General features: G+C 40.9%; 1 protein-coding gene across 3 annotated transcripts in view; it reads left to right on the top strand.

Annotated features, from left to right (window-relative positions):
* The window catches only part of LOC133537557 (von Willebrand factor A domain-containing protein 5A-like), a 44,379-nt gene extending 17,679 nt beyond the window's left edge, over nt 1-26,700 (top strand). For all 3 annotated transcript variants that reach the window (XM_061878681.1, XM_061878680.1, XM_061878679.1), the window contains 17 exons: nt 469-635; nt 710-824; nt 888-1,063; nt 1,145-1,233; nt 1,320-1,464; nt 2,711-2,790; nt 7,125-7,239; nt 7,337-7,495; nt 10,003-10,106; nt 11,667-11,917; nt 15,925-15,972; nt 16,553-16,591; nt 20,208-20,258; nt 22,091-22,174; nt 23,667-23,818; nt 26,251-26,374; nt 26,462-26,700. In XM_061878681.1, coding sequence (XP_061734665.1) covers nt 469-635; nt 710-824; nt 888-1,063; nt 1,145-1,233; nt 1,320-1,464; nt 2,711-2,790; nt 7,125-7,239; nt 7,337-7,495; nt 10,003-10,106; nt 11,667-11,917; nt 15,925-15,972; nt 16,553-16,591; nt 20,208-20,258; nt 22,091-22,174; nt 23,667-23,818; nt 26,251-26,374; nt 26,462-26,541 — 1,979 coding nt within the window. In that variant the 3' untranslated portion in view covers nt 26,542-26,700. The remainder of the gene's footprint in view (nt 1-468; nt 636-709; nt 825-887; nt 1,064-1,144; nt 1,234-1,319; nt 1,465-2,710; nt 2,791-7,124; nt 7,240-7,336; nt 7,496-10,002; nt 10,107-11,666; nt 11,918-15,924; nt 15,973-16,552; nt 16,592-20,207; nt 20,259-22,090; nt 22,175-23,666; nt 23,819-26,250; nt 26,375-26,461) is intronic.
* The last annotated feature ends 503 nt before the right edge of the window (nt 26,701-27,203 follow it).

Below are 27,203 nucleotides of genomic sequence, written 5' to 3'. Positions count from 1 at the left end.
GCTGTTTTTCTGCTAAGGGGACAGGACGATTGATCCGTGTTAAGGAAAGAATGAATGGAGCCATGTATCGTGAGATTTTGAGCCAAAATCTCCTTCTGTCAGTGAGAGCTTTGAATGTTTGACCAAATACTTATTTTCCACCATAATTTACAAATAAATTCTTTAAAATTCCTACAATGTGAATTTCTGGATTTTTTTTCACATTCTGTCTCTCACAGTTGAAGTGTACCTATGATGAAAATTACAGACCTCTGTCATCATTTTAAGTGGGAGAACTTGCACAATCGGTGGCTGACTAAATACTTGTTTGCCCCACTGTATACAGTTATTTGCTAATGTCATGGAATACATGGTGTATTTTACTACTATTGGAACCAAATATTAGAGCTGAAAAATGTAGAAAAACTCTGATGTAGATACAGTATTTAAAATTTGGCAGAGTTCTTGTTGATTGTATGATGTTTCCAGGGAGTGAAGGTGGCGGCGTCCAGGTGACCTCAGTCCCCGCCTCTCAAGTGCCCTACAGTCTGTCTTTCTCTGCTCGGGTGTCCTCTCCTCGTCAGGTCTCCAAAATCGACTCCAACTGTTCCTTGGAGCCTCTGCAGTACCTCAACGCTGAGCAAAGCCAGGCTGTGGTACGTAAACGCTGACAACTGTTTTTCACGGTTGAGAAGTGCTATGTATGTATTTATTTACTCACTGGGTTTAGGTGAAACTGGCTGCAGGTCACAAGTTTGACAGGGATGTTGAGTTGCTGATTTACTACCAGGACGCCCACCAGCCGGCTGCTGTGGTGGAGGCAGGTCAGGCGTCTGCCAAGCCTGGTGAGTTACTTCTGACGTAAAACTATCCATTGAATGTGTTTGAATGTTTTCATTGTGTTTTAGGCACACTGATGGGAGATGCGGTCGTGATGCTGAGTGTGTACCCTGAGTTCCCTCAGGCTGTGATGTCTTCACTGGCCTCAAGTGGAGAATTTGTGTTCTTACTAGATCGATCTGGAAGTATGGGTGGTCCCATCAACAACACCAAGAAGAGTGAGACTCGCATCAGCAGTGCCAGGGTAATCAGAGGGTCAATAAACCATTCATTTGTCTTTTGTCCCTACTGTGGCCTTCACTCTTTGACTTTCACTTCCACACAGGATACTCTTCTGCTTCTTCTGAAAAGCTTACCAATGGGCTGCTACTTCAACATCTACAGTTTCGGATCTAGCTTTGAACATGTTTTCCCGTAAGAAAATACCCTTTTTCCTACCATTACATTCCTGGTAAGTCACACTGCATGAGTACATGTTCTTGTGCGTATATTGATGGCAGGACGAGTGTGGAGTACAGTGAGAAGACCATGAAAGAGGCTCTGAAGAAAGTCAAGGAGATGCAAGCTAACCTGGGAGGAACAGAGATCCTTCAGCCGCTCAAACACATTTACAACCAACCCTGCATTCCCAGTCAAACAAGACAAGTAATTTACACACGTCTGCACTACTACAATGTTCTCACTGTAGCTGTAACACACACACACACACACACACACACACACACACACACACACACACACACCCTTAAAGGCCTACTGAAACCCACTACTACCGACCACGCAGTCTGATAGTTTATATATCAATGATGAAATATTAACATTGGAACACATGCCAATACGGCCGGTTTAATTTACTAAATTACAATTTTAAATTTCCCGCGGAGTTTCATGTTGAAAACGTCGCGGAATGATGACGCTTATGATGACGCGTGTTTGTGACGTTATTAGTTGGAGGGGACATTTTAGCCCAGCACCACACAGAGCTAAAAGTCGTCTCTTTTCATCGCATAATTACACAGTATTCTGGGTGTCTGTGTTGCTGAATCTTTTGCAATTTGTTCAATTAATAATGGAGAAGTCAAAGTAGAAAGATGGAGGTGGGAAGCTTTTAGCCTTTAGCCACACAAACACATGGTGTTTCCTTGTTTAAAATTCCCGGAGGTGAAGCTTTATTATGGATCACAGCGGTCAACCGAACATGGATCCAGACTACATGTCGACCGGCAGTTTTCGGTGAGAAAATTGTGGAAATAAGTCGCCTCTTACCGGAGATCCGCAGAGCTTCTGTCATGCTGCAGCTGCTGTGACTCCCCTCAGAGACTGGCGTCAACACACGCGTGGACACACCCCTCCACTATCAGGTACTATTTGACTCACTAAAACACTAGCAACAAAATAGAAAGATAAGGGATTTCCCATAATAATCCTAGTAAATTTGTCTAACAACATCTAAAGCGCTCCCAATGCAATCGCCTTTTTTTTTTTTTTTTTTCCTAGTCCGTCACTCTAAATTTCCTCATCCACGAATCTTTCATCCTCGCTCAAATTAATGGGGAAATTGTCGCTTTCTCGGTCCGAATAGCTCTTGCTACTGGAGGCTCACATTATAAACAATGTGAGGATGTGAGGAGCCCTACAACCAGTGACGTCACGCGCACATCGTCTTTCAGCAAAAATATGGCAATATTGCGAAATGATCAAGTATGACACATAGAATGGACCTGCTATTCCCGTTTAAATAAGAAAATCTCATTTCAGTAGGCCTTTAAAATATGTTGAACAAGCTGAGAATGTATTGCTTTCTTAGTGGTAATCCTGAACCAACAACTTCTTGACGAGACCAGTGTGACAGAACTGATGACATTTTAAGTCCATTGTCAATTCCTCCCAGCTTTTTGTCTTCACTGACGGCGAGGTGGGGAACACAAAAAAGGTTACCAGCCTGGTAAAGAAGAATTCCAACTCTCACAGGTCAAAGCGCACGCACACACACAGAATAAGTTAGCGATTTTGAAAAAAGGTAAAACATGTATTGCATATTCAATGTTAACATTTTGTTAAAATAGAGAGAAAGAGCCACGAATTTTGATACATTTGAATGTTAAAGTACTTTAACCCTTGCTGTCTTTTTTAATTCCTACAGTTTCATTTATTACACATATCCATCCATTTGTTGTGTTTGTGTGTGTGTGTGTGTGTGTTCTGGCAATGCTTACTTAATGGGGGACATCACTCTGTTTACACAGTCACCTTTAGGGGACCTCTCACTGTATGGGGACAAGAAAACAGGTCCCCTCAAGGGAAACCGTTTTAAATGATATCCATCCATCCATCCATCCATCCATTATCTCCCGCTTATCCGAGGTCGGGTCGCGAGGGCAGCAGCCTAAGCAGGGAAGCCCAGACTTCCCTCTCCCCAGCCACTTCGTCCAGCTCTTCCCAGGGGATCCCGAGGCGTTCCCAGGCCAGCCGGGAGACATAGTCTTCCCCGTGGCCTCCTACCGGTGGGACGTGCCCTAAACACCTCCCTAGGGAGGCGTTCGGGTGGCATCCTGACCAGATGCCCGAGCAACCTCATCTGGCTCCTCTCGATGTGGAGGAGCAGCGGCTTTACTTAGAGCTCCTCCCGGATGACAGAGCTTCTCACCCTATCTCTAAGGGAGAGCCCCGCCACCCGGCGGAGGAAACTCATTTCGGCCGCTTGTACCCGTGATCTTATCCTTTCGGTCATGACCCAAAGCTCATGACCATAGGTGAGGATGGGAACGTATATCGACAGGTAAATTGAGAGCTTTTCCTTCCGGCTCAGCTCCTTCTTCACCACAACGGATCGGTACACCGTCCGCATTACTGAAGACGCCGCACCGATCCACCTGTCGAGCTGACGACCCACTCTTCCCCCACTCGTGAACAAGACTCCTAGGTACTTGAACTCCTCCACTTGGGGCAGGGTCGCCTCCCCAACCCGGAGATGGCACTCCACCCTTTTCCGGGCCAGAACCATGGACTCGGACTTGGAGGTGCTGATTCTCACTCCGGTCGCTTCACACTCTGCTGCGAACCGATCCAGTGAGAGCTGAAGATCCCGGCCAGATGAAGCCATCAGAACCACATCATCTGCAAAAAGCAGAGACCTAATCCCGCGGCCACCAAACCGGAACTCCTCAACACCTTGACTGCGCCTAGAAATTCTGTCCATAAAAGTTATGAACAGAATCGGTGACAAAGGACAGCCTTTTAAATGATAGTCAGATCCAAAAAACATGCTTACTGGTTAGTTTGAGTGTGTGACTTTAAAACGTTTTTTTTTAAATGGTCCTCAGTAGTCACGTACAAATTTGTGTGAATATTGCAAAATTATTTAAATTTGGTCCCCATGAACCATATTAACTCTTTTTCCCCAGGGTCCCCAGTAAGAATGATCAGCATATTACTTCATCACTCCAAAGATTTAAAGACGTGTATGAGCTAACTGGGCAGTAGCCATTTTACCAACGTATTTTTATGCCTCCACAACCTGTAGAAATATACCTGTAGAAAGGGTGGTCCCCACAAGTGATGAAAACTTGGTCCCCATTCCAAATGATAACCTGTGTGTGTGTGTGTGTGCCCAATGCTGGCTTATAAGTAAAATGTCTTAAGTTAGTGGCCTTTGTTATTTTGTATTAAATTTCACTTTGCGCCTCTCTTACCAAATAATATGAGCAAAACCGCACAAGTCACTATCGGGCCTGATATACTTAAGGTTTGCATGCACAAAAACACGTGGAAACTTGACACCACTTGCAAAGCTGATCGACTAAACGTTGTCAAAGTGGATTGCATCCGCTAAGCGATCAGAATTAGGCGCGCAATCCTTTTTGCGTCTTCGTCTTCATTAATATGCACATTATATGCTAATCAGCAAAACACCCTCAATACTGGGAGGAGAAGATGCAAATTAAATTATTTAGCACGCTCAATGTGAATAATTAACACTTAAGAAAAAGACAATTAAAAAAAACCTTGTCTTTGTTTCCTAAGGTTAGTTGTGTCCAATTTTTTCCCCATCCAGGGCTGCCTACTTAAAAATCAAGTGTTGCAGTGACCACATTTATATTTAAAACATTTTTTACTTTTAAAAAAGGGCGTAACATTTCAATATAAATTAAAAAACTAAGTTTAGTCTTGTTAGTTATGTGTCTCTGCTCTTAACATTGTACGTTTTTTTAGCACGAATAGACTAATTTCTTCCCTTTTGTATATATGTTCAGTTTATTATATTCTTATACAAGTTTTCTGTTTGTTTATTAAGATCCTCATTAGCTGCAGCAATAACTCTGTGGTCTACAATTTCAAATACATGTACATTAAGGTGAAATAGAACACACACACTCATTTACACACAACAAATACGTTAAAATAACACCACATTTAAAGTAAAACTTTAATTACAATTGTTTTGCTAGTATTGGATCACACAATAGCTATTTAAATAACATTTTGTTTAAAAAATTAAAGGTACAAATGATTTGCACTCAATCCAGTTAGAAACCAAAAATGAACCAACAGGACAGGAACATAATTAATATTCTTTCGGAAAGGAAAAGTTACTGAATTAGTTCTCATGATAGATAGATAGATACATAGTACTTTATTGATTCCTTCAGGAGAGTTCTTTCAGGAAAATGAAAATTCCAGCAGCAGTGTACAGAGTTGAGATCAATTTAAAAAGTAAAAAGTAAATAATGGTGATATAAATGGAAACAAAAAAGAAAAATATTACAATAAAATAAAAATTAAAAGCAAAAATGGGAATACAAATATAACAGTAAAATAAGAATATAATGAGAGAAACTAGGCAGTAGTGACCATGTTATGAAAAAGTATTGCACTAATATTGTTTTGCATCCCCTGTCATCCGAGTACCCCCCATCCCTCTCTCCAGAGAGAGTTGTACAGTCTAATGGCGTGTGGGACAAAGGAGGGGGCGTGGTTAAGAGGGGAGGAGTATATTTACAGCTGTTGTGTGCGCATTTGTGCACTGCACTCTAAAAGCCGTAGATGTTATTGTCACATATGCATGATTGATTGATTGATGGAAATTTTTATTATTAGATTGCACAGTACAGTACATATTCCGTACAATTGACCACTAAATGGTAACACCCGTATATGTTTTTCAACTTGTTTAAGTCGGGGTCCACGTTAAGTAATTCATGGTACAAATATATACCATCAGCATAATAGTCATCACACAAGTTAATCATCATAGTATATACATTGAATTATTTACATTATTTACAATCCGGGGGGTTAGGTTTGGTTGATATCAGTACTTCAGTCATCAACAATTGCATCAACAGAGAAATGGACATTGAAACAGTGTAGGTCTTACTTAGTAGGATATGTACAGCGAGCAGAGAACATAGTGAGTTCAGATAGCATAAGAACAAGTATATACAATAGAAATACATTTGATTATTTATAATAGGTTGTTTACAATCCGGGAAGATGGGATGTGAATGGAGGAGGGTATTAGTAAAGGGTTGAAGTTGCCTGGAGGTGTTGTGGTGCATGTACAGTAGATGGCAGTATTGTCCTGTTGGAGTGTCACAACATTGTTGTTCACGGCAGACGAACCGCTTTACGGTAGACGAAAACGTGACTGCTGTTGTTGTGTGTTGTCACCGCGCTGGGAGGACGGTAATGAAACTGCCTAACAATAAACCCACATTAGAAACCAAGAACTCGCCATTGATCTTCATTCTACAGTTATAATGTCATTGGGCAGACACGCTGTTTATATTGTGGGAAAGCGGACGTGAAAACAGGCTGTCCTCACTCAGGTCCGCATGGAGCTGGAGGGGGCGTGGCCTTCAGCTCCGCCTGAATTTCGGGGGATTTTCGGGAGAAAATTTGTCCCAGGAGGTTTTCAGGAGAGGCGCTGAATTTTGGGAGTCTCCCGGAAATTCCGGGAGGGTTGGCAAGTATGCGCTATAGCTCGGTTGGTAGACTGGCCGTTTTAGGTTCAATCCCCGCTTCTGCCATTCTAGTCACTGCCGTTGTGTCCTTGGGCAAGACACTTTACCCACCTGCTCCCAGTGCCACCCACACTGGTTTAAATGTAACTTAGATATCGGGTTTCACTATGTAAAAGTGCTTTGAGTCATTAGAGGAATGCGCTATATGAATATAATTGACTTCATATGTTGTGCCTTTATGTTCTATTATCCCTCTTGTTTAATTCTTTAATGTGCCGAGGGCCCACAAACCTATTAAGTCTTACTTCAGTGTATGTTTGAACCAAAGCGACTGTCTTGCAGGTGTTTCTCTTTTGGTATCGGCGAAGGTGCCAGCACTTCTCTCATCAATGGATTGGCTAAGGAGGGAGGAGGTCACGCTCAGTTCATCACAGGAGCCGACCGGATGCAACCAAAAGTACAACTTCATAAGCGCTAAACAATGAACGTGATTTGTTTGATTACAATACAATATATCGATTTGTACAAAATACCTGTATTTGTTGCTCAACCAGGTGATGCAATCACTACGGTTTGCTCTGCAACCAGCAGTGGAGGACATCTCGGTCACATGGGTTCTCCCACAAGGAGTAACTGCTTTTGTCCTGTCCCCGCCTCTCACAGCTATTTTCCAGGGTCAAAGGTCACTCATTTATGCTCAGCTCACAGGACAGGTATGAGTATCACCACTGTGAAGGGTGCTTTTCTTTCTTCAGTTGACACTGATGAATATGCGGCCGTTACAAGTAAAGGGCACAGATATGCCATTGTTTTTTCTTCCTCAACCAACATTTTTTCACTTAGACTATTTACACTGCACCCAACCACACCCATAACACCAGGAAAAAATTGCTAAGTTCTGTACTATGCATTGTATAAAACGGTGTCAACGGCCTTTTCAGAGAGGGTAATTGTGTTACAGTGAATATACTGTATCCCGTATGAATATAAATGTATGCATCCGTCATTCTTATTGCTATATCACAAGTGTCCTGAGCCAATATTCGGTCCGTATATGAGATAATATGAGCTTGCATGTAAAATATCTGATTGATATAAGCTCTAATACGAGCATTATACAGCGAAAAGTTGTTCTCCAATAAGAATTGAATATAATATAATATTTCTTTGAGTAGGTCATTGTCAGTTCCATATAATAACAATATTACATATAATATAGTAACAATATATTATAGATGTCTAATATTGGACGGCCGATAAATGCTTTAAAATGTAAAATTGGAAATTATCCGTATTGGTTTCAAAAAGTAAAATGTATGACTTTTTAAAACGCCGTTGTACGCAGTGGTACATGGACATTAGGGGAGAAGTACAGAGCGGTTGCGTCTCCCAGTCATACTTGCCAACCCTCCGCTTTTCCCAGGAAACTCCCGAATTTCAGTGCCCCTCCGAAAATCTCCCGGGGCAACCATTCTCCCGAATTTCTCCCGATTTCTACCCGGACAACAATATTGGAGGCGTGCCTTATAGGCATTGCCTTTGCGTGCCGGCCCAATCACATAATATTTACGGCTTTTCACACACACAAGTGAATGCAAAGCATACTTGGTCAACAGCCATACAGGTCACACTGAGGGTGGCCATATAAACAACTTTAACGCTGTTTCAAAAATGCGCCACACTGTCAACCCACACCAAACAAGAATGACAAACACATTTCGGGATAACATCCGCACTGTAACACAACAGGAAAATACCCAGAAACCCTTGCAGCACTAACTCTTCCGGGACGCTACAAATTACATCCCCCGCCACCCCCACACCCTCCAGCTCAACCCCTCCCATCTCGACCTCCTCATGCTCTCTCAGGGAGAGCATGTCCCAAATTCCAAGCTGTTGTTTTAAGGCATGTTAAAAAAAAAAATAATGCACATTGTGACTTCAATAATATATATGGCAGTGCCATTTTGGCATTTTTTTACATAACTTGAGTTGATTTATTTTGGAAAACCTTGTTACATTGTTTAATGCATCCAGCGGGGCGTCACAACAAAATTAGGCATAATAATGTGCTAATTCCACGACTGTAATTAAGAGCTGGACAATATCGGATATGGGCAAAAAAGCCATTATCGGACATCTCTACAATATATTATTATTGTTTCACAAAAAAAGAAAGACATTTGAACTTGTCTTAAAATGATAATGGGAACTTTTTGTATCCCACCTCTTTTCCATGGTAAAACTTTAACTAATAACGTCGGGTTTCCTATGAACCGCATTTGTATCACATTTATCTGGATTCAATTGATTTGCTCAGAATAATGAGTTTACATTAACTCAATTTATCATAAAGTACATTCATAATCACATTCAAAGCATATAAGGTTGGTCTTTATTTCTATTTCAGTGAAGTACAGTAATTAAAAAAAAAAAAGTAGGTAGGCTATAGGCTACAGGGAGGTAACTGCTACACAACAGCTAAGCACACAATGGCACACAAACTAGACGAACGTAATAAGTGTCCTTAATTAAACAATATTGCAGTCTTAAACATCACCTTTGCCAATGTAAAAATGGATTAAATATTTTTAGTTGCATTTTACTACAGATACAAAGTCTCCAGTTCAGAAGCTTGTTAGAAAGGATCGAGTAACAAAATTACAGCTTACTACCTAATTATTGGGGCCACTAAGTGTTGTCAAAAAAACAATTACCATTCCATATCAATTTAAAGTCAGAATAAGTCCATTCCAGACAGTTAGTGTATGTCATTGTTTTCGGTTTGTGTAATTTCACAAACATTCTACACTACAAAACAAAAGTACTTATGTTTTGTGCTGATATCATATCGGATAAATTTGTGTATCGGCCAATACCCAGGCCTCCAATATCTGTATTGGAAGTGAAAAGCTGTATAAAGACACCCCAAATGTAGGTATTTATTTTTCGATAGTAAAACATGTTTTGGAATATCTTGTTGCACGTGCAGAAAACTCTTAAGTTCATAGGTTATGCAGTAACACGCATATCTTTTTTTTCTTTCAAAACTGAAAAAACAAATACATCTAGCAATGAAGATAAGCCCTAAATTTGATACCTGTGGTATGAAATCTTTTATGCAGGAAATGGTTACACATACATATACTGTAATGTACATAGCTAGATTTGGAGGTGTGTGTGTTAATGCCTAACCCTAACTTGGTAATATTTCCCTCAGAGTTCAGAGGCTAAAGACTGTTTTGTAACTGTCAAGTACAACCTGGCGGGCCATCCAACCCAGAATCAGATTCCCTTCACTCTCCAACCTACAGAGAAAACTGGGTAACATACAATGTCGTTGTTCTTTTTTCATTTGACTACTACATATTTTTTGCATGCATATAGCATTTATTTGGAACGTGTTCAAATGTACTGTAAATTACTCTGATCTGTTCCAGAGTCAAACTGTGGCAAAAAGAAAGCCTTGATTGTCATAGAAGCGTAAAGCTAAATTAGCCACTCTTATATGGAGCCTATGTGTGCAAAACCAACTTTTCTTACCTAACGATACCGCTTTTTGTGTATTTGGGATCTGCATAAGTCCTGAAAATTTTATATGAATTATATATATATCGTACCATTTTTTTTCTTGAGCATTAAGTAGAGATGTCCGATAACATCGGACTGGCGATAGTATCGGCTGATAAATGCTTTAAAATGTGTTATCGGAAATTTTTGGTATCGGTTTAAAAATTATCCGTATCAGTTTCAAAAAGTGAAAATGTATGACTTTTTAAAACGCCGCTGTGTACACGGACGTAAGGAGAGGTACAGAGCGCCAATAAACTTTGAAGGCACTGCCTTTGCGTGCCGGCCCAATTACATAATATCTACGGCTTTTCACACACACAAGTGAATGCAAGGCATACTTGGTCAACAGCCATACAGGTCACACTAAGGGTGGCCGTATAAACAACTTTAACACTGTTACAAATATGCGCCACACTGTGAACTCACAAGAATGACAAACACATTTCGGGAGAACATCCGCACCTTGACACAACATAAACGCAACAAAACAAATGCCCAGCACCCCTTGCAGCACTAACTCTTCCGGGATGCTACAATTTACACCCCCCGCCACCCCCAAACCCGCCCAGCTCAACCTCCTCATGCTCTCTCAGGGAGAGCATGTCCCAAATTCCAAGCTGCTGTTTTGAGGCATGTTAAAAAAAAAATAATGCACTTTGTGACTTCAATAATAAATATGGCAGTGCCATTTTCGCATTTTTTTCCATAACTTGAGTTGATTTATTTTGGAAAACCTTGTTACATTGTTTAATGCATCCAGCGGGGCATCACAACAAAATTAGGCATAATAATGTGTTAATTCTGCGACTGTACTGTTTATAACGGTATCGGTTGAGATCGGAATCGGTAATTAAGAGTTGGACAATATCGGATATCGGCAAAAAAAAGCCATTATCGGACATCTCTAGTATTAAGTTTTCTAAATTTGAACGTACGTCAATTTTTAGTAGGAAATCAAGGCAACTCTTGATACATGAGGCCTTAGGTCACTGCTATGTGTGTGACAGGAAGAAAAGCACTGACTTGTGTTAAGTTTGCATCTATACATCTCTCTTCCTCATTCATAAAATGACCTGTCTTGTTCAGAAAACTAGGGTGCGAGATGATTTGATAATTGTTTACTTATTGTCGATTCCGCCACATTGTACTGGCAACCAAGACCGAGGCAAATGTACCACCAATTTTGTCCCTACATGCTAAATCTTCAGTCCTGTGGTAGCTTACAACCATGCAAAGTATGTCAAAATGTAACTTCATTAAATGGCAGATAGAGAAACAACCTTTTTTCTCATTTTCTTTCGCCCCATGCAGTTTAACAATTCACAGGCTGAGCGCCCGGACCGTGATTCGCTCTTTGGAGACAGAGAAGAACGACGACTATTTAATGCCCTTCGTGAAAAGGGAAGACAAAAAAGAGGAAGAAGATGGAGTTAAGCAGAAAGTGGTGGAGCTGAGTGTCCAATCAGGAGTTAGCAGTAGCTATACTGCCTTCATCGCTGTCCATAAGGGGGAAAGCAGCACCACTCAAGGACCTTTACTGCGTCGATTCATTCCAGCTCGCTGTAAGTGTCTTTTCCAAGAACAGTTTAAATCCACAGCTTATTTTATGCGTACAGTGGGGCCTAAAAGTATTTAGTCAGCCACCAATTGTGCAAGTTCTCCCACTTAAAATGATGACAGAGGTCTGTAATTTTCATCATAGGTACACTTCAACTGTGAGAGACAGAATGTGGAAAAAAAAAATCCAGGAATTCACATTGTAGGAATTTTAAAGAATTTATTTGGAAATTAAGGTGGAAAATAAGTTTTTGGTCAACTATTCAAAGCTCTCATTGATGGAAGGAGGTTTTGGCTCAAAATCTCACGATACATGGCCCCATTCATTCTTTCCTTAACACGGATCAATCGTCCTGTCCCCTTAGCAGAAAAACAGCCCCAAAGCATGATGTTTCCACCCCCATGCTTCACAGTAGGTGTGGTGTTCTTGGGATGCATCTCAGTATTCTTTTTCCTCCAAACACGACGACTTGAGTTCATACCAAAATGGATACATGGATGATACAGCAGAGGATTGGGAGAATGTCATGTGGTCAGATGAAACCAAAATAGAACTTTTTGGTATAAACTCAACTCGTAGTGTTTTGAGGAAGAAGAATACTGAGTTGCATTCCAAGAACACCATACCTACTGTGAAGCATGGGGGTGGAAACATCATGCTTTGGGGCTGTTTTTCTGCTAAGGGGACAGGACGATTGATCCGTGTTAAGGAAAGAATGAATGGGGCCATGTATCGTGAGATTTTGAGCCAAAGCCTCCTTCCGTCAGTGAGAGCTTTGAATGGTTGACCAAATACTTATTTTCCACCATAATTTACAAATAAATTCTTTGAAATTCCTACAATGTTAATTCCTTGATTTTTTTCCACATTCTTTCTCTCACAGTTGAATTGTACCTATGATAAAAATTACAGACCTCTGTCATCATTTTAAGTGGGAGAACTTGCACAGTCGGTGGCTGACTAAATACTTTTTTTCCCCACTGTAAGTAAAGAACAAAAATTACATCATACTGTCATCCTGGTTGAATCAAACAACGCTTTAATAATAATCAGCGACAAATCCAGTAAACATTCAAGTGACTTCGCCATTGACTCTATGTCCAAACTACGACATGTGGGCCAAGTGCTGCCCGCCTGAGTCCTCAGTGCAGCCCGTGAAACATCACAAGTTTAAAGGCCTACTGAAACCCACTACTACCGACCACGCAGTCTGATAGTTTATATATCAATGATGAAATCTTAACATCGCAACACATGCCAATACGGCCTTTTTAGTTTACTAAATATTAACATTGCAACACATGCCAATATGGCCTTTTTAGTTTACTAAATTGCAATTTTAAATTTCCCGCGAAGTGTCCTGTTGAAAACGACGCGGTATGATGAAGCGTATGATGACGCGTGCGTTTGACGTCTCGGGTTGTAGCGGACATTATCTTCCAGCCCGATCCAAGCTATAAGTAGTCTGCTTTAATCGCATAATTACACAGTATTCTGGACATCTGTGTTGCTGAATCTTTTGCAATTTGTTCCATTAATAATGGAGACGTCAAAGTTGAAAGATGGAGGTGGGAAGCAGTGTATTGCGGCTGCCTTTAGCCACACAAGCACAGCCGGTGTTTCCTTGTTTAAAATTCCCAAAGGTGAAGCTTTAATATAGAACAGAGCGGACCTGGTTCCAGACCACATGTCAACCGCCAGGTTTCGGTGAGAAAATTGTGGTAATAAGTCTGCTCTTACCGTAGTTATGAGCGGAGCTTGCGTCCTGCAGCTACTGCGGACTATTACCTCCTCCCACCGGAGACACTGGCGGTCACCACACCCGTGGCCACACCCCTCCGACTTTCAGATACCATACAATCTCACTAAAACACTAGTAACACAATAAGCAGATAAGGGATTTTCCACAATTATCCTAGTAAATGTGTCTAATAACATCTGAATCGCTCCCACTGTCCTCGCCTTTTTTTCTTTTTTTTTTAACTTTTATTTTATTTTTATTTATTTTTTCTAGTCTTTCACTCTCACTATTCTCACCCACGAATCTTTCATCCTCGCTCAAATTAATAGGGAAATTGTCACTCTCTCGGTCCGAATCGCTCTAGCTGCTGGTGGCTATGATTGTAAAAGATGTTCAGATGTGAGGAGCTCTACAACCCGTGACGTCACGCGCACATCGTCAGCTACTTCCGGTAAAGGCAAGGCTTTTTTATTAGCGACCAAAAGTTGCGAACTTTAGCGTCGATGTTCTCTACTTAATCCTTTCAGCAAAAATATGGCAATATCGCGAAATGATCAAGTATGACACATAGAATGGACCTGCTATCCCCGTTTAAATAAGAAAATCTCATTTCAGTAGGCCTTTAACAAGAAGATTGGACCGCGTAGTGATTTTACCCAAACTTTGATGCCCCTGTGAATTGATTCTGATTCCGCCCTCCAGTGGGCGAAGACAAAATTGATGGTCGAAAACCGTGAATATTATTTAATCAATTTTTATGACCAAACTAAACAACTTTTCCCACTCATGGTAACTATAACCAGCGAATAATGTCAACACGTTCAAGCGGTATATATCATTTAAAATTTCACAAACCAAGTGCATAATGGATGATACGCAAAGCACTTTCCATACTTCCCCATGTTTGGCGCATTTTAGCTGCTTGGTATTTCTGATTAATCACACAAAACTTGATGTGCGATTGCTCTGCTTTTCTTTCCAATTCGATAGAGTAAAAGCCAGGGTGGTATTGGCGATACCGATCTGATACCGATACTTTGTGCAAATATACCTAATATGTTTGAAAACATTTAAAAAGCTGTGTATTTCAAATAATAACATATCTCATAGCATAGAGAATACCACATACAGTTATTTCATTATTTTAAACTCTGAAGTGTTTTGAGGTAGTAGAGTGAATAACAATCTAGTCAAGCCAATACAACAGAAAAAACTAGGATAAAATAATATCAAGTACATGAAAATGGTGATTCAAACATAAGTAAAATAATAAAAGCATTAAAATAAATAAGTTAATAAGAGCTACTATTAGAATATTTAGTCATTCAAAAATCAGTTACATGAACGTGTTAACGGAAAAATATTGAACATATGACACTCAAAAGCCTTCAACATTGACAGTTTCATTCACAAGTTTAGTTACTTTTTTACACTGTGTTCCTGTTAATATCGCACATCATCTAAAAAAGTGGTTCTCAACCTTTTTTCAGTAATGTACCCCCTGTGAACATTTTTTTAATTCAAGTACCCCCTAATCAGAACAAAGCATTTTTGGTTGAAAAAAAGAGATAAAGAAGTAAAATACAGCACTATGTCATCAGTTTCTGATTTATTAAATTGTATAACAGTGCAAAAATATTGCTAATTTTTAGTGGTCTTTCTTGAACTATTTGGAAAAAAAGATGTAAAAGTAACTAAAAACTTGTTGAAAAATAAGTGAATCAATTATAAATAAAAATTTCTACACATAGAAGTAATCATCAACTTAAAGTGCCCTCTTTGGGGATTGTAATAGAGATCCATCTGGATTCATGAACTTAATTCTAAACATTTCTTCACAAAAAAGAAATCTTTAACATCAATGCAATATTCAAAACTGAATATTGCAGTGTTGCATTTCTTTTCACAGGTTATGAACTTACATTCATATTTTGTTGAAGTATTATTCAATAAATATATTTATTAAGGATTTTTGAATTGTTGCTATTTTTAGAATATTTAAAAAAAATCTCACGTACCCCTTGGCATACCTTCAAGTACCCCCAGGGGTACGTGTACCCCCATTTGAGAACCACTGCACTAACTTCATAACTGTAATAATATATTTTTCTTTTAGCCCAATGCGGCCGCCAAGTCAAAATTTTTGGACACCCCTGGACTAGACTTTGAAATTTAAACAATCCTATTATAGGAATCTACAAAAACAGTACTAGAGTTAATAGTAGTGAGTTGTGCTTGTTGCATCTGACCGTTATGTCTTCTTTTTTCAGCATTTCATCGCATGCCGTGGATGCAGTGTAGGCCTGTCCCTTGCATGGGTAAAAAACAACTAAGACACACGATACATAATGTGCATCCACTAAACAAGAAAATACAGCTAAACCTCTAAAGTCCAATTTAACGAAAATGGAATCAATCTGTTCCAGATTAAAACTATGGTCAGTGTATGTTTTTAAACTAACTACAGATTATGTTTGAATGAGTATTTTAGTCCACTTTAGCATTAATGACAAGTGTCTGATCGCTGGAACTGTTGTCCCCGTGACCCGATTCCGCATAAGCGGTTGAAGACGGATGGATGGAATGAACAGTAGGAATAAATGATTAAAAAATTCAGTTAGTGTAGTGATTTCGATATCAATTGTATTTATATGCTTATTTAATTACATTACACATTTAATAACTATATAAGTACACTAACTTCAGAACTGTATAAACATAACTGTAATAATATATTTTTTTAGCCCAATGCAGTTGCCAAGTCATAAACCTTGGACACATCTGGACTACACTTTGAAATCTAAACAATCCTGTTATAGGAATCTACAAAAACAGTACTAGAGTGAATAGTAGTGGGTTGTGCTTGTTGCTTCTGACCGTTATGTCTTCCTTTTTCAGCATTTGGTGGGAGCATCCCGATGATGCCATCCAATAGAGGTAAAAAACTAAGACACACAATACATAATGTGCATCCACTAAACAGCAAAATACAGCTAAACCTCTAAAGTCTGATTTAACGGAAATTGAATCAATCTGTTCCAGATTAAAACTATGGTCAGTGTATGTTTTTAAACTAACTACAGATGATGTTTGAATGAGTATTTTAGTCCACTTTAGCATTAATGACAAGTGTCTGATCGCTGGAACTGTTGTCCCCGAGACCCGATTCCAGATAAGCAGTTGAAGACGGATGGGTGGAATAAATAGTTGGACGTCGATCTCTCGGAGTGAAGTCACTGAGTTAAGTTAAAGTTAAAGTACCAACGATTGTCACACACACACTAGGTGTGGTGAAATGTCTCTTCTGCCTTTGACCCATCCCCTTGATCATCCACTGGGAAGTGGGGGGAGCAGTGGGCAGCAGCATTGCCGCGCCCGGGAATCATTTATGGTGATTTAGCCCCCAATTCCAACCCTTGATGCTGAGTGCCAAGCAGAGAGGCAATAGGTCCCATTTTTTTTATAGTCTTTGGTATGACTCGGCCGGGGTTTCAACTCACAACCTACCGATCTCAGGGCGGACACTCTAACCACTAGGCCACTGAGTAGGTAGTTAGACAACTCCACGGTGGGCAAAGCTCCAGGGGTGGACGAGATTCGTCCAGAAATGCTGACGGCTCTGGGTGTTGAGGAGCTGTCCTGGTTGATACTCCTTTTCAACGTTGCGTGGAACTCTGGGATAGTGCTGAAGGAGTGGCAGACTGGGGTGGTGGTTCCCCTATTCAAAAAGGGGGACAAGAGGGTGTGTGCTAATTACAGGGGTATCACTCTACTCAGCCTCCCTGGGAAAGTTTACGCCAAGGTACTAGAAAGGAGGGTCCAGCCGATAGGCGAACCTCAGATTCAAGAGGAGCAATGTGGATTCCGTCCTGGTTGTGGAACAACTGACCAGCTCTTTACTCTTGCGGGACTCCTAGAGAAGGCCTTGGAGTATGCCTATCGAGTATACATGTGCTTTGTGGATTTGGGATCCTGTGGGAAGTGCTGAGGGAGTACGGGGTGAGGGGAAACCTGCCGAGGGCCTCTGTACAACCAAAGCGAGAGTTGTGTGCTTGGATGTAGGTCGGATCCGTTTCCAGAGGGGGTTGGTCTCCACCAGGGCTGCGCTCTGTCACCCATCCTGTTTGTGATTTTCATGGACAGGATTTCTAGGCAGAGTCGTAACCACGGCGTAGGGCAGGTTCGGGCAATTATTTTGACTCGGGTGGCCAAATTTAGAGAGAAAAATGTGTCTGGGGGCCGGTATATCTATTTTTAGGAACTCCAATACAAAACCTCACAATAATGTCTAATTCAAAGCTAAAAACGTGATGACAGACCGCCTGAAAATACGGAATGACATTTTTATTTTGTTATTGAATGAGACATCGAGAATGTACATGAAAATAAAGAATGTGGGATGTACAATATTAACTATGAACGATAAAACACTGAATATTGACAACATATGAACGTCACACCCCCTCTTGATTGACATATTTTACAATCAAGTGAAACGCAACAAACACAGCAAAATATGAATGCTAAGGGTAAAAAAAATAAATAAATACAATCTGATACATCACTAAGCTTTAGAACTTTGTTGTAAAAAACTCCTTCCACGTCTGTCCCTGACAGCCACATTTCAGGCTGGCTGCTCTGGAGACACTTTGTGGAAACGCTTCCCACCCACACTGCTTGGTACCTCGTCTGAGCCGCTGTGACTTAGATTACCATAGTAGCTAATTAGATTACCATAGTAACTAATTAGATGACCATAGTAACTAATTAGCTGACTATAGTAACTGGTATATCATCCAAAAGCGCAGATTCCAACCAGTGAAATACTTTGTATAGTTCAAGACTTACGGTCATTTGAAAACATCACTGCACATCATAATGGCAGCTACAGTTTTCATCTTAAATATCTAAATAAATTATTTGGGAATGTCTGGCGGGCCAGATCGAAAAGCTTAAAGGGTCGCATGTGGCCCCCGGTCCTTAATTTGCCCAGGTCTGGCGTAGATGGTATACATCTCAGAGGGCCAAAGTTTGCGTCGCTGCTGTTTGCAGAGGATGTGGTCCTGATTGCAGCATCGGTTCGTGACCGTCAGCTCTCACTGGATCGGTTCGCAGCCGAGTGTTCAGCGGCTGGAATGAGGATCAGTACCTCCAAATCTGAGGCCTTGGTTCTCAGCACAAAACCGATGGTTTGTACAGTCCAGGTAGAGAACGAGACTCTGTTCTAAGTGGAGGAGTTTAAGTATCTCGGGGTCTTGTTCACGAGTGAGGGAAAGATGTAGAACAGTGGTTCTTAATCTGGGTTCGATCGAACCCTAGGGGTTCGGTGAGTCGGCCTCAGGGGTTCGGCGGAGCCTCCAGCGCGGAGGTCAAAAGACACCCGACTCATCGTGTAAATAAAAACTTCTCCCTATTGACGTATTATGGATACCACCAAACAATGTTCCCTCTGATTTTTCATCTGATTTGCAAGTGTGTAATTTGTTGTGAGTTCACGCACTGTGTTGGTTTTGTTCTTTGAACAAGGTGATGTTCATGCACGGTTCATTCTGTGCACCAGTAAAAAAAAAAACGTAACTTTGTCTTGAATTTGAAAACATTTTTATTTGTTTTTTTTTCTACTAAAGAAGAGTTCAGTGAATGGGCATATGAAAGTGGTGGGGTTCGGTACCTCCAACAAGGTTAAGAACCACTGATGTAGAAGGAACTCAGCTGGAGAATCGGAGTAGCTGGGGCAGTATTGCAGTCTCTCTGCTGCTTTGTTGTGACGAAACGAGAGCTGAGCCGGAAGGTAAAGTGCTCTGTCTATCGAGGTATCTACATTCCTACTCTCACCTTTGTTCATGAAGTGTGGGTCGTGACTGAAAAAATAAGATTGCAGATACAAGCGGCCGAAATGAGTTTCCACCCGAGAGAAACTCAGTGTAGAGCCGCAGCTCTTTTGCTTGGAATGGAGCCAGCTTAGGTGGTTCGGGCATCTCGTGCGGATGCCTCACGAGAGTCTCCATAGAGAGGTCCTCTTTGCACGCCTTGCTGGGAGGAATCCCCAGGGCTGGCCAAGAACCAGATGGAGGAATTACATCTCCTCACTGGCCTGGGAACGCTTCGGGATTCCCCAGGAGGAAGTTGCTAATGTTGCTCTGGAGAGGGAAGTCTGGGGGTCTCTGCTAGAGCTGTTGTCCCTGCGACCCAATTCCGGATAAGCGGTTGAAGATGGATGGATGGATGGCGATCACTCCGAGACAGCACAGAATTAATGATGATTCAAAAAATTAAGTTAGTGTAGTGATTTCGATATCTATTTTATTTATATGCTTATTTAATTACATTACACATATTTAATAACTATATAAGTACACTAACTTCAGAACTGTATAAACATAACTGTAATAATATATTTTTTACCCCAATGCGGCCACCAAGTCATAAACTTTGGACACCCCTAGACTATGAAATCTAAACAATCTTGTTATAGGAATCTACAAAAACAGTACTAGAGTGAATAGTAGTGGGTTGTGTTTGTTGCATCTGACCGTTTTCTTTCCTTTTTCAGCATCTCCTAACATGCCGATGAAGAAGCAGTGCTATATCTCTACACACAAAAGTGGGTAAAAAAAAGAAAACAACTAACACACAGAGTACATAATGTGCATCCACGAAACAACAAAATACAGCTAAACCTCTAAAGTCCAATTTAATGGAATTTGAATCAATCTGTTCCAGATTAAAACTATGGTCAGTGTAATTTTTAAACTAACTACAGGTGATGTTGGAATGAGTATTGTAGTCTACTTTAGCACTAAGTGATCGTTAGCCACCCTGATTTGAGGTCTCAAGTCGTATGATCAAGTCCCATGAGATTTACTGAAATCTTCATGTTTTCAGTAGGGATGAGGTACAGAAACTTGATACCATGATGCCCCCAGCACTGACTTAAATGTTTGTAACCAGACCAAAAAACTAAGTAAATATTGGGAAACTCCCAATCGGGGATTGATACCGATCTTCCATTAGTAGGATCAGCCAATTCCGATCAAAAGTAAAAACTTTAATTTGTTTATGGTGAGTGCTATTGGCAGTTTAACAATATCAACACAATAGTTTAACTAGTTCCCTATTTTTTATTACATATAGGTGTTTGAGCAAGACCAAATCAATAGTGAGCAATAAATCTAAAGATGCAAAAACTAATCCTTGAAATCTTTTTCCCCCCCAATAAACTCGTCCTGTGTTCAGGGATTATTTCCCAGAGTTTGTAAACATTATCAAAAACAAAGATTGTAAAAAAACAAGACTTTCAGGACCTCTGTAGGCACTTATTTCTTCTGTTGTTTCAAGCCATCGTACTGTAACAACCTAATCAGCGATTATCATGCCTGCCCGTGACTTGCTCTTACTCTGTGTAACATGTTTAGCGTGGTCCTCCAGTGATAATAGATCTTAAGATAGATAAAAAGAGAAGAAAACAAACACAGGCCAGGTCAGGCTGATTACAAAATTAAATACTAATCAAATATACTGCAAAAGAAGGGACTCGTAAAAATTATGAAAAATACATTTACACACAATTACGCAGTGCGAAAATAAATGGGTTCTAATTCAATAATAAAAATATTAATGTTATTTAAACAGACTGTCAATAGAATTAAAGTGCAACTGAAAATACAGCTCTGTCACTTTATTCCAAATGTTTGTGCTTAAGAAGGTTGTCCATGACTTTAGCTCCAGACTTTTGTTTGTTTGGGCAGCACGGTGAAACAGGGGTTAGTCCATCTGCTTCACGATACGAAGGTCCTGAGTAGTCCTGGGTTCAATCCTGGGCTTGGGATGTTTCTGTGTGGAGTTTGCATGTTCTCCCCGTGACTGCGTGGGTTCCCTCCGGGTACTCCGGCTTCCTCCCACCTCCAAAGACATGCACCTGGGGATAGGTTGATTGGCAACACTAAATTGGCCCTAGTGTGTGAATGTGAGTGTGGATGTTGTCTGTCTATCTGTGTTGGCCCTGCGATGAGGTGGCGACTTGTCCAGGGTGTACCCCGCCTTCCGCCCGATTGTAGCTGAGATAGGCACCAGTGCCCCCTGCCACCCCAAAGGGAATAAGCGGTAGAAAAATGGATGGATGGATGGATGGGGATTGTCATTACTGCCACAAGTGGTGGAAACGTGTATTACTACTGAGTACGGCTGCAGCCCATATAGACCACAACTGAGAAACTTGGCGGCCCTCTAGGGAGTGTTCGCGGCCCAACAATTGGACACAGCCCAATGGTTAAGAAGCACTGCTTTTGAGGCTGAAAATGTTGATTAAATTCTGTCTTGAGTTGTTGAATTGTGAGGTGCCATTGTACATTATTGTGCAGTGACTCTTCTTTTGTCTATTTGTGTTTCGTGGTGTGATGTTTTGTCACATTCTAACTGCATTTCTTTTGAGAGCAGGTTTCGGAGGCCCACCTCCTGCATTCAGGGCATATGTTAACTGCGGCATGGGAGACGTAATGAATGATTTAGCGAGTATGCCAGGTACTTTTCCTGCACTTCAATCTCTTCATCATCATTATTATATTCACATTAAAAATTCATTAGTATGACCCTAGAGCAGGGGTCGGGAACCTTTCTGGCTGAGAGAGCCACGAAAGCCAAATATTATAAAATGTATTTCCGTGAGAGCCATATATTATTTTTTAAAACTGAATGCAACTAAATGCGTGCATTTTTAAGTAAGACCAACATTTTAAGAGTATAATTAATATCTTCTTCTTTTTAATAACATTTTTATTCTGAAGCTAACCAATAATGAATAAAATAGTTTTTACCATTAATGCGACTCCTTGAACAGGTGTGGTAGAAAACGGATGGATGGATTAAAATGCATGAGAATGTTTTATATTTTGAACGTTATTGATTACCAGCGGAATTATTCATTACTTATCGCTGTGTTTTTCAACACTATTGTGTCGCGAGATACAGTCTGGTGTGTCGTGGGAGATTATATCATTTCACCTAATTGGATTAAAAAATATTTTTTGCAAACCAGTAATTAAAATCTGCAAATGTGCCATTGTTGAGTGTCTGCGCTGTCTAGAGCTCGGCAGAGTAACCGTGTAATACTCTTCTATATCAGTAGGTGGCAGCAGGTAGCTAATTGCTTTGTAGATGTCAGAAACATTGTTTGTCGTGATCACAATATGCGGGAGGCAGCGTGTAGGTAAAAAGCTATTCAACACTTCAACCAAAAATAAACAAAAGGCAAGTGCCGCTAAGAAAAGGCATTGAAGCAAAACGAAACTAAAACTGAACTGGCTGCAAGGTAAACAACAGAATGCTGGACGACAGCAAAGACTGACAGCGTATGGAGCAGACGGCGTCCACGAAGTACATCCGTACATGACATGACAGTCAACAATGTCCCCACAAAGGAGGAGTGCGTCTGCACAACGTAAATAGTCTTTATTGCGAAAACAAAGCAGGTGCGGGGAATAGCATTCAAGGAAGACATGAAACTGCAACAGGAAAATACCAACAAAAGAGGAAAAGCCACCAAAATAGGAGCGCAAGACACAGGAAGACACCAAAAAACTCAAAATAAGTTACGGCGTGATGTGAAGGGTCGTGACAGTACACCTACTTTGAGACAAGAGCTATATTGATGCATGGTTGGTTATGGTTTGAATTCACATCAAACAATTGCGAGAACGACTTTTTAGTATCAGTATCGGCGCCTGAGTTTCATTTTTTAATGTTTTCTGCTGGTGGTTTGCGTCGGAATTTTTTCAATTAAAAAAATGTGCCGTGGCTCGGAAAAGGTTGAAATCACTGACTTGTCGTATTAAGTAATGCCAGCTTAGATTTATCTGAGAGCCAGATGCAGTCATCAAAGGAGCCACATCTGGCTCTAGAGCCATAGGTTCCCTACTCCTGCCCTAGAGTTAATGCCTCACAAAGATTTTCTGTAAAGGTAAAAGTGCAAATAATCCTGTGTTCACACATCAAATGTGTTGTGGCTTGACAAAATAAATTGTAGCACCCTCGCCGCCCCCTTGCATGGACCCATTGCTGGAGTTGGTGTCCCTCCAAAAGGCGTGCGGCTGCTGGCCGCTTGAGAAGGCTTTGGCTGCCGCGATGGGGAAGACTAGTAAGGAAGTGGAAAAGCCAAAACCTGCAGCGGTGAGTTACCACGGAGGATAAGACAGTGAAAAACCTGATGGATAAATAATACATTAATAATAATAAAAAATAAATTATAGATTGCAAAGTCAGGAATAATAAACGGAATACAATGATTTTCAAATCCTTTTCAACCCATATTCAATTGAATGCACTACAAAGACAAGATATTTGATGTTCAAACTCATAAACAACTTAGAATTTCATGGCTGCAACACGTGCCAAAGTAGTTGGGAAAGGGCATGTTCACCACTGTGTTACATCACCTTTTCTTTTAACAACACTCAATAAACGTTTGGGAACTGAGGAAACTAATTGTTGAAGCTTTAAAAGTGGAATTCTTTCCCATTTTTATTTTATGTAGAGCTTCAGTCGTTCAACAGTCCGGGGTCTCCGTTGTCGTATTTTACGCTTCATAATGCGCCACACATTTTCCATGGGAGACAGGTCTGGACTGCAGGCGGGCCAGGAAAGTACCCGCACTCTTTTTTTACGAAGCCACGCTGTTGTAACACATGTCTTGCTGAAATAAGCAGGGAGCAGCATCTCCATGATAATGTTGCTTGGATGACAACATATGTTGCTCCAAAACCTGTATGGACCTTTCAGCATTAATGGTGCCTTCAGTGATGTGTAAGTTACCCATGCCTTGGGCACTAATACACACCCATACCATCACAGATGCTGGCTTTTGAACTTTGCGCCTATAACAATCCGAATGGTTATTTTCCTCTTTGTTCTGGAGGACACCACTTCCTCTGTTTCCAAATATAATTTGAAATGTGGACTCGTCAGACCACAGAACACCTTTCCACTTTGCATCAGTCCATCTTAGGTAAGCTCGGGCCCAGCCAAGCCGGCGGTGTTTCAGGATATTGTTGATAAATGGGTTTGGCTTTGCATAGCAGAGTTTCAACTTGCACTTACAGATGTAGCGACCAACTGTAGTTACTGACAGTGGTTTTATGAAGTGTTCCTGAGCCCATGTGGTGATATCCTTTACACACTGATGTCGGTTTTTTGATGCAGTACCGCCTGAGGGATCAAAAGTCCGTAATATCATTGCTTACGTGCAGTGATTTCTACAGCTGCTCTGAACTTTTTGATGATTTTACGGACCGTAGATGGTAAAATCCGTAAATTCCTTGCAATAGCTCGTTGAGAAATGTTGTTCTAAAACTGTGCGACAAAGTGGTGACCCTCGCCCCATCCTTGTTTGTGAATTACTTAGCATTTCATGGAAGCTGCCTTTATACCCAATCATGGCACCCACCTGTTCCCAATTAGCCTGCACACCTGTGGGATGTTCCATTTAAATGTTTGATGAGCATTCCTCAACTTTATCAGTATTTATTGCCACCTTTCCCAACTTCTTTGTCATGGGTTACTGGCATCAAATTCTAAAGTTAATGATTATTTGCAAAACAAAAATGTTTATGAGTTTGAACATCAAATATGTTGTCTTTGTAGCATATTCAACTGAATATGGGTTGAAAATGATTTGCAAATCATTGTATTCCGTTTATATTTACATCTAACACAATTTCCCAACTCATATGGAAATGGGGTTTGTAGATATATATAAATATTTTTGAATCAAGCTTTTTATTTGTTTGCTCTAATTCAACCTCTCAGAAATAACTTGCTTAAAAAAAAAAAACCTGCACACAGACACTTTTTTGCCAACATTTTTATTGATTTTTTTTAATTTACAATATAAGATGCCCGAACCACCTCATCTGGCTCCTCTCGATGTGGAGGAGCAGCGGCTTTACCTTGAGCTCCCCCCGGATGACAGACCCTTCTCACCCTATCTCTCACTGGATCGGTTCGCAGCCGAGTGTGAAGCGACTGGGATGAGAACCAGCACCTCCAAGTCCGAGTCCATGGTTCTCGCCCGGAAAAGGGTGGAGTGACATCTCCCGGTTGGGGAGGACATCTTGCCCCAAGTGGAGGAGTTCAAGTACCTCGGAGTCTTGTTCACGAGTGAGGGAAGAGTGGATCGTGAGATCGACAGGCGGATCGGTGCGGCGTCTTCAGTAATGCGGACGCTGTACCGATCCGTTGTGGTGAAGAAGGAGCTGAGCCGGAAGGCAAAGCTCCCAATTTACCGGGTCGATCTACGTTCCCATCCTCACCTATGGTCATGAGCTTTGGGTCATGACCGAAAGGACAAAATCACGGGTACAAGCGGCCGAAATGAGTTTCTTCCGCCGGGTGGCGGGGCTCTCCCTTAGAGATAGGGTGAGAAGCTATGTCATCCGTTGGGAAGAAAAAGAGAAAGTAAGGTAATTTCATACAAATAATCCAGGCATTATTGCACTGATTTTTTATGTATACATCAGGAGGAGATATACTTAACTAAATTTTACATCCTAATAACACATTTTAATGCAATTTTTCACCGTTTCCTTTCATTGGCTGAAATGTAGGTGAGCAAAGACGTGTGGGCTACCATATTAGCTCTTATTTGGCTACACGGGTTCAAGGCGGACGCCCAGGATGAGTGGCAGCTTCTGGCGATGAAGGCTGTGTCTTGGCTTCATGCTCAGAAGGGTGCGTATTCCAAAGCTACCACTGTGACAAAACCAGGTGATTCTCCCTGTATATGTCTTCTGATGATGGTTTTATTTTTTATTCCAGCGTCGTGTGTGGCAGAGTGCGTGGCAGCTGGCAATGCTTTGTTGGGTTGTAAGGTGTCGAAAGACACGCTGGGGATTTGAGCCATTTGATTCAAGACGCCTTCCTACTTTTAATTTGTTTTCACTTGCGTCTTGTAATATTTGCACTTGTTGGCTTCATCTTTTGCAAGTCAACCATTTAACATGAATGTTTGCATTACCATGTTGACCCAATAATAAAACATACTTTGTTACATCATACTTGCCAACCTTGATACCTTCGAATTCGGGAGATGGGGATGTGGGGGGGTTTGGTGATAGCGGGGGTGTATATTGTAGCGTCCCGGAAGAGTTAGTGCTGCAAGGGTTTCTGGGTATTTGTACTGTTGTTACGGTGTGGATATTCTCCCGAAATGTGTTTGTCATTCTTTTTTGGTGTGGGTTCACAGTGTGGTGTATATTTGTAACAGTGTTTAAAGGCCTACTGAAACCCACTACTACCGACCACGCAGTCTGATAGTTTATATATCAATGATGAAATATTAACATTGCAACACATGCCAATACGGCCTTTTTAGTTTACTAAATTGCAATTTTAAATTTAGCGCGAAGTATCCTGTTGAAAATGTCAGTATGAAGAAGCGTGCGCGTGACGTCTCGGATTGTAGCGGACATTTTTTTCCAGCCCAAACCCAGCTATAAGTCGTCTGCTTTAATCGCATAATTACACAGTATTCTGGACATCTGTGTTGCTGAATCTTTTA

The sequence above is a fragment of the Nerophis ophidion genome, linkage group LG18, assembly GCF_033978795.1.
Source record: "Nerophis ophidion isolate RoL-2023_Sa linkage group LG18, RoL_Noph_v1.0, whole genome shotgun sequence".
Taxonomy (NCBI): domain Eukaryota; kingdom Metazoa; phylum Chordata; class Actinopteri; order Syngnathiformes; family Syngnathidae; genus Nerophis; species Nerophis ophidion.
Note: the sequence above shows the minus strand (reverse complement) of the source record. Positions and strands in the feature narration are given on the sequence as shown.